At 46.2% G+C, this 8550-nt stretch overlaps 1 protein-coding gene across 1 annotated transcript in view; it reads right to left on the bottom strand.

Annotated features, from left to right (window-relative positions):
• Window positions 1–8550, bottom strand: part of flna (filamin A, alpha (actin binding protein 280)) — a 211549-nt gene that overhangs the window by 65165 nt on the left and 137834 nt on the right. The window contains 2 exon segments of the mRNA XM_082962309.1: window positions 3336–3496; window positions 5742–5904. Coding sequence (XP_082818435.1) covers window positions 3336–3496; window positions 5742–5904 — 324 coding nt within the window.

Raw genomic sequence — 8550 nt, 5'->3', positions numbered from 1 at the left:
TATCTGTGGGTGTATCTGTGGGTGTATCAGTGTGTGTATCTGTGGGTGTATCTGTGGGTGTATCTGTGAGTGTATTTGTGGGTGTAGCTGTGTGTGTATCTGTGTGTGTATCTGTGGGTGTATCTGTGGGTGTATCTGTGGGTGTACCAGTGTGTGTATCTGTGGGTGTACCAGTGGGTGTATCTGTGGGTGTATCTGTGGGTGTATCTGTGGGTGTATCAGTGGGTGTATCAGTGGGTGTATCTGTGGGTGTATCAGTGGGTGTATCTGTGGGTGTATCTGTGGGTGTATCTGTTGGTGTATCAGTGGGTGTATCTGTAGGTGTATCTGTGGGTGTATCTGTGTGTGTATCTGTGGGTGTATCTGTGGGTGTATCTGTGGGTGTACCAGTGTGTGTATCTGTGTGTGTATCTGTGGGTGTATCTGTGGGTGTATCTGTGGGTGTACCAGTGTGTGTATCTGTGTGTGTATCTGTGGGTGTATCTGTGGGTGTATCTGTGCGTGTATCAGTGGGTGTATCTGTGGGTGTATCAGTGGGTGTATCAGTGGGTGTATCAGTGGGTGTATCTGTGGGTGTATCAGTGGGTGTATCTGTGGGTGTATCAGTGGGTGTATCAGTGGGTGTATCTGTGGGTGTACCAGTGTGTGTATCTGTGGGTGTATCTGTGGGTGTATCTGTGGGTGTATCAGTGGGTGTATCTGTGGGTGTATCTGTGGGTGTATCTGTGGGTGTATCTGTGTGTGTATCTGTGGGTGTATCTGTGGGTGTACCAGTGTGTGTATCTGTGGGTGTACCAGTGGGTGTATCTGTGGGTGTATCTGTGGGTGTATCTGTGGGTGTATCTGTGTGTGTATCTGTGGGTGTATCTGTGGGTGTACCAGTGTGTGTATCTGTGTGTGTATCTGTGGGTGTATCTGTGGGTGTACCAGTGTGTGTATCTGTGGGTGTACCAGTAGGTGTATCTGTGGGTGTATCTGTGGGTGTATCTGTGGGTGTATCAGTGGGTGTATCTGTGGGTGTATCAGTGGGTGTATCAGTGGGTGTATCTGTGGGTGTACCAGTGTGTGTATCTGTGGGTGTATCTGTGGGTGTATCTGTGGGTGTATCTGTGGGTGTATCAGTGTATGTATCTGTGTGTGTATCTGTGGGTGTATCTGTGGGTGTACCAGTGTGTGTATCTTTGTGTGTATCTGTGGGTGTATCTGTGGGTGTATCTGTGGGTGTACCAGTGTGTGTATCTGTGGGTGTACCAGTGGGTGTATCTGTGGGTGTATCTGTGGGTGTATCAGTGGGTGTATCTGTGGGTGTATCTGTGGGTGTATCTGTGTGTGTATCTGTGGGTGTATCTGTGGGTGTACCAGTGTGTGTATCTGTGTGTGTATCTGTGGGTGTATCTGTGGGTGTACCAGTGTGTGTATCTGTGGGTGTACCAGTAGGTGTATCTGTGGGTGTATCTGTGGGTGTATCTGTGGGTGTATCAGTGGGTGTATCTGTGGGTGTATCAGTGGGTGTATCAGTGGGTGTATCTGTGGGTGTACCAGTGTGTGTATCTGTGGGTGTATCTGTGGGTGTATCTGTGGGTGTATCAGTGGGTGTATCTGTGGGTGTATCTGTGGGTGTATCTGTGGGTGTACCAGTGTGTGTATCTGTGGGTGTACCAGTGTGTGTATCTGTGGGTGCACCAGTGTCTGTATCTGTGGGTGTACCAGTGTGTGTATCTGTGGGTGTATCTGTGGGTGTATCTGTGGGTGTACCAGTGTGTGTATCTGTGGGTGTACCAGTGTGTGTATCTGTGGGTGTACCAGTGTGTGTATCTGTGGGTGTATCTGTGGGTGTATCTGTGGGTGTATCAGTGTGTGTATCTGTGGGTGTATCTGTGGGTGTATCTATGGGTGTATCTGTGGGTGTATCAGTGTGTGTATCTATGGGTGTATCTGTGGGTGTATCTGTGGGTGTATCTGTGGGTGTGCCAGTGTGTGTATCTGTGGGTGTATCTGTGGGTGTATCTGTGGGTGTATCTGTGTGTGTATCTGTGGGTGTATCTGTGGGTGTATCTGTGGGTGTATCTGTGGGTGTACCAGTGTGTGTATCTGTGGGTGTACCAGTGGGTGTATCTGTGGGTGTATCTGTGGGTGTATCAGTGGGTGTATCTGTGGGTGTATCAGTGGGTGTATCAGTGGGTGTATCTGTGGGTGTACCAGTGTGTGTATCTGTGGGTGTATCTGTGGGTGTATCTGTGGGTGTACCAGTGTGTGTATCTGTGTGTGTACCAGTGGGTGTATCTGTGGGTGTATCTGTGGGTGTATCAGTGGGTGTATCTGTGGGTGTATCAGTGGGTGTATCAGTGGGTGTATCTGTGGGTGTACCAGTGTGTGTATCTGTGGGTGTATCTGTGGGTGTATCTGTGGGTGTATCAGTGGGTGTATCTGTGGGTGTATCAGTGGGTGTATCTGTGGGTGTATCTGTGGGTGTATCTGTGGGTGTACCAGTGTGTGTATCTGTGTGTGTATCTGTGGGTGTATCTGTGGGTGTATCTGTGGGTGTACCAGTGTGTGTATCTGTGGGTGTACCAGTGGGTGTCTCTGTGGGTGTATCTGTGGGTGTATCTGTGGGTGTATCAGTGGGTGTATCTGTGGGTGCATCAGTGGGTGTATCAGTGGGTGTATCTGTGGGTGTACCAGTGTGTGTATCTGTGGGTGTATCTGTGGGTGTATCAGTGGGTGTATCTGTGGGTGTATCAGTGGGTGTATCTGTGGGTGTATCTGTGGGTGTATCTGTGGGTGTATCTGTGGCTGTACCAGTGTGTGTATCTGTGGGTGTACCAGTGTGTGTATCTGTGGGTGTACCAGTGTGTGTATCTGTGGGTGTATCTGTGGGTGTATCTGTGGGTGTACCAGTGTGTGTATCTGTGGGTGTACCAGTGTGTGTATCTGTCGGTGTACCAGTGGGTGTATCTGTGGGTGTATCTGTGGGTGTATGTGTGGGTGTATCAGTGTGTGTATCTGTGGGTGTATCTGTGGCTGTATCTGTGGGTGTATCTGTGGGTGTACCAGTGTGTGTATCTGTTGGTGTACCAGTGGGTGTATCTGTGGGTGTATCTGTGGGTGTATCTGTGGGTGTATCAGTGTGTGTATCTGTGGGTGTATCTGTGGGTGTATCTGTGGGTGTATCTGTGGGTGTATCAGTGTGTGTATCTGTGGGTGTATCTGTGGGTGTATCTGTGGGTGTATCTGTGGGTGTACCAGTGTGTGTATCTGTGGGTGTATCTGTGGGTGTATCTGTGGGTGTATCTGTGGGTGTATCTGTGGGTGTTTGTACGTGTGTGTCTCCGTACCAGCGATGGGCTGTCCTCCGTAGGTGATGTTGAGGTTATATGTTCCAGCCTCGTAGGGAATGTACTCTACACTGCAGCTGCCATCTTTGTTGTCGGTGCAAGACATCTTAGCCTCCGACGGGCCGTCTACTCCCAGACTCAGACCGCCTGTACCCGCACCACTACGGTGAGAGAGAGAGACAGAGCGAGAAAGAGAGGGAAAAAGAGACATTCTAAAATCCATGTACACAAGCAACAAGTGTGGAGTTAAAAGTGGCAGAAACACACCCATTTCTTTCCACAAGTCGTGGGGTGAGACAGGGATGCAGCTTGAGCCCCACCCTCTTCAACATATATATCAATGAATTGGCGAGGGCACTAGAACAGTCTGCAGCACCCATCACCCTACTAGAATCTGAAGTCAAATGTCTACTGTTTGCTGATGATCTGGTGCTTCTGTCCCCAACCAAGGAGGGCCTACAGCAGCACCTAGATCTTCTGCACAGATTCTGTCAGACCTGGGCCCTGACAGTAAATCTCAGTAAGACAAAAATAATGGTGTTCCAAAAAAGGTCCAGTTGCCAGGACCACAAATACAAAATTCCATCTAGACACCGTTGACCTAAAGCACAAAAAAAAACAATACATACCTCGGCCTAAACATCAGCGCCACAGGTAACTTCCACAAAGCTGTGAACGATCTGAGAGACAAGGCAAGAAGGGCCTTCTATGCCATCAAAAGGAACATACAACTCGACACACCAATTAGGATCTGGCTTAAAATACTTTAAACATTTATAGACCCCATTGCCCCTTATGGTTGTGAGGTCTGGGGTCCGCTCACCAACCAAGAATTCACAAAATGGGACAAACACTAAATTGAGACTCTGCGTACAGAATTCTGCAAAAATATCCTCTGTGTACAAAGTAAAACACCAAATAATGCAGAGCAGAATTAGGCCGATACCCGCTAATTATCAAAATCAAGAAAAGGTGCATAAAATTCTGCGACCACCTAAAAGGAAGTGATTCCCAAATCTTCCAAAACAAAGCCATCACCTACAGAGAGATGAACCTGGAGAAGAGTCCCCTAAGCAAGCTGGTCCTGGGGCTCTGTTCACAAACACAAACAGACCCCACAGAGCCCCAGGACAGCAACACAATTAGACCCAACCAAATCATGAGAAAACAAAAAGATAATTACTTGACACATTGGAAAGAATTAACAAAAAAACAGAGCAAACTAGAATGCTATTTGGCCCTAAACAGAGAGGACACAGTGGCAGAACACCTGACCACTGTGACTGACCCAAACTTAAGGAAGGCTTTGACTATGTACCGACTCAGTGAGCATAGCCTTGCTATTGAGAAAGGCCGCCGTAGGCAGACCTGGCTCTCAAGAGAAGACAGGCTATGTGCAACACTGCCAACAAAATGAGGTGGAAGCTGAGCTGCACTTCCTAACCTCCTGCCAAATGTATGACCATATTAGAGACACATATTTCCCTCAGATTACCCAGATCCACAAAGAATTAGAAAACAAATCAATTGTGATAAACTCCCATATCTACTGGGTGAAATACCACAGTGTGACATCACAGCAGCAAGATGTGTGACCTGTTGCCACAGGAAAAGGGCAACCAGTGAAGAACAAACACCATTGTAAATACAACCCATATTTATGTTTATTAATTTTCCCTTTTGTACTTTAACTATTTGCACATCGTTACAACGCTGTATATAGACATAATATGACATTTGTAATGATTATATTCATTTGGAACTTTTGTGAGTGTAATGTTTACTGTACATTTTTATTGTTTATTTCACTTTTGTTTATTATCTATTTCATTTGCTTTGGCAATGTTAACATATGTTTCCCCATGCCAATAAAGCCCTTTGAATTTTGAGAGAGAGAGAGAGAGAGAGAGAGAGAGAGAGACAGAGAGAGAGAGAGAGAGAGAGAGAGAGAAAGAGAGAAAGAGAGAGAGAGAGAGAGAGAGAGAGAAAGAGACAGAGAGAGACAGAGAGACAGAGAGAGAGACAGAGAGAGAGAGAGAGAGAGAGAGCAAGAGAGAGAGAGATCATTGTTCTGTAACACAGGCTAGACAGTCTCCTGAAGCTGTGTTTCTGTGTGTTAGAGAGAGAGAGAGGAGGGAGGTGAGTCTGTGTGTTAGAGAGAGAGAGAGGAGGGAGGTGAGTCTGTGTGTTAGAGAGAGAGAGAGGAGGAAGGTGAGTCTGTGTGTTAGAGAGAGAGAGAGGAGGAAGGTGAGTCTGTGTGTTAGAGAGAGAGAGAGGAGGAAGGTGAGTCTGTGTGTTAGAGAGAGAGAGCGGAGGAAGGTGAGTTTGTGTGTTAGAGAGAGAGAGAGGAGGAAGGTGAGTCTGTGTGTTAGAGAGAGAGAGAGAGGAGGAAGCTGTGAGTCGCACCGGGTCTCCACTGTGAATGTGTTGGCTGTGTTGGTGATGCCTCTGTCCAGGCCGGGTCCATGCACACGGACACGCCCCGGGTCACACCCCTCCGTCACGCCAACACAGAACGGACTGTTGGGTACTGGTGTCTCATCGTACGCCACATCTACAATGTGGGGACCTGGACAGAACAGAGTTATCATATAGAGTTATCATATAGACCACCTCTACACTGGGGGACCTGGACAGAACAGAGTTATCATATAGAGTTATCATATAGAGTTATCCCTTTACTAACCGTAACCCTTTACTTTTTCCACATTTTGTTAAGTTTCATTCTTATTCTAAAGTTGATTAGATTGTTTTTCTACACACAATACCCCATAATGACATCACAATACCCCATAATGACATCACAATACCCCATAATGACATCACAATACCCCATAATGACATCACAATACCCCATAATGACATCACAATACCCCATAATGACATCACCACACCCCATAATGACATCACAATACCCCATAATGACATCACAATACCCCATAATGACATCACAATACCCCATAATGACATCACCACACCCCATAATGACATCACAATACCCCATACTGACATCACAATACCCCATAATGACATCACAATACCCCATAATGACATCACAATACCCCATACTGACATCACAATACCCCATAATGACATCACAATACCCCATAATGACATCACCACACCCCATAATGACATCACAATACCCCATACTGACATCACAATACCCCATAATGACATCACAATACCCCATACTGACATCACAATACCCCATACTGACATCACAATACCCCATAATGACATCACAATACCCCATAATGACATCACAATACCCCATAATGACATCACAATACCCCATAATGACATCACAATACCCCATACTGACATCACAATACCCCATAATGACATCACAATACCCCATAATGACATCACAATACCCCATAATGACATCACAATACCCCATACTGACATCACAATACCCCATACTGACATCACAATACCCCATAATGACATCACAATACCCCATAATGACATCACAATACCCCATAATGACATCACAATACCCCATAATGACATCACCACACCCCATAATGACATCACAATACCCCATAATGACATCACAATACCCCATAATGACATCACAATACCCCATACTGACATCACAATACCCCATAATGACATCACAATACCCCATAATGACATCACAATACCCCATAATGACATCACCACACCCCATAATGACATCACAATACCCCATACTGACATCACAATACCCCATAATGACATCACAATACCCCATAATGACATCACAATACCCCATACTGACATCACAATACCCCATAATGACATCACAATACCCCATAATGACATCACAATACCCCATAATGACATCACAATACCCCATACTGACATCACAATACCCCATACTGACATCACAATACCCCATAATGACATCACAATACCCCATACTGACATCACAATACCCCATAATGACATCACAATACCCCATAATGACATCACAATACCCCATAATGACATCACCACACCCCATAATGACATCACAATACCCCATAATGACATCACAATACCCCATAATGACATTATTTTTTTATATCACATTTCCATAAGTATTCAGACCCTTTAACTCAGTACTCTGTTGAAGCACCTTTGGCAGCATTTACAGCCTGGAGTCTTCTTGGGTATGAGGCTAGATGCTTGGCACACCTTTATTTGGGGAGTTTCTCCCATTCTTCTCTACTAGGTAGTGGACTAGGTAGTGGACTAGGTAGTGGACTAACTCACCTTCTGGTAGGGAGTGTACTAGGTAGTGTACTGGGTAGTGTACTAGGTAGTGTACTGGGTAGTGTACTAGGTAGTGGACTAGGTAGTGGACAAGGTTGTGCACTAGGTCGTGTGCTCGGTAGTGGACTAACTCACCCTCTTGGTAGGGAGTGTACTAGGTAGTGTACTAGGTAGTGGACTAGGTAGTGGACTAACTCACCCTCTTGGTAGGGAGTGTACTAGTTAGTGGACTAGGTAGTGGACTAGGTAGTGGACTAACTCACCCTCTTGGTAGGGAGTGTACTAGGTAGTGGACTAGGTAGTGGACTAGGTAGTGGACTAACTCACCCTCTTGGTAGGGAGTGTACTAGTTAGTGGACTAGGTAGTGGACTAGGTAGTGGACTAGGTAGTGGACTAACTCACCCTCTGGGTAGGGAGTGTACTAGTTAGTGGACTAGGTAGTGGACTAACTCACCCTCTTGGTAGGTAGTGTACTAGGTAGTGGACTAGGTAGTGTACTAGGTAGTGGACTAGGTAGTGTACTAGTTAGTGGACTAGGTAGTGGACTAACTCACCCTCTTGGTAGGGAGTGTACTAGTTAGTGGACTAGGTAGTGGACTAGGTAGTGGACTAACTCACCCTCTTGGTAGGTAGTGGACTAGGTAGTGGACTAGGTAGTGGACTAACTCACCCTCTTGGTAGGTAGTGGACTAGGTAGTGGACTAGTTAGTGTACTAGGTAGTGGACTAACTCGCCCTCTTGGTAGGGAGTGTACTAGGTAGTGGACTAAATCACCCTCTTGGTAGGTAGTGGACTAGGTAGTGGACTAGGTAGTGTACTAGGTAGTGGACTAGGTAGTGGACTAGGTAGTGGACTAACTCACCCTCTTGGTAGGTAGTGGACTAGGTAGTGGACTAGGTAGTGTACTAGGTAGTGGACTAGGTAGTGGACTAGGTAGTGGACTAACTCACCCTCTTGGTAGGTAGTGTACTA

The sequence above is a fragment of the Salmo salar genome, chromosome 15 (assembly GCF_965601325.2).
Source record: "Salmo salar chromosome 15, fSalSal1, whole genome shotgun sequence".
Classification (NCBI taxonomy): domain Eukaryota; kingdom Metazoa; phylum Chordata; class Actinopteri; order Salmoniformes; family Salmonidae; genus Salmo; species Salmo salar.
This window is presented reverse-complemented; position numbering and strand designations above follow the sequence as displayed.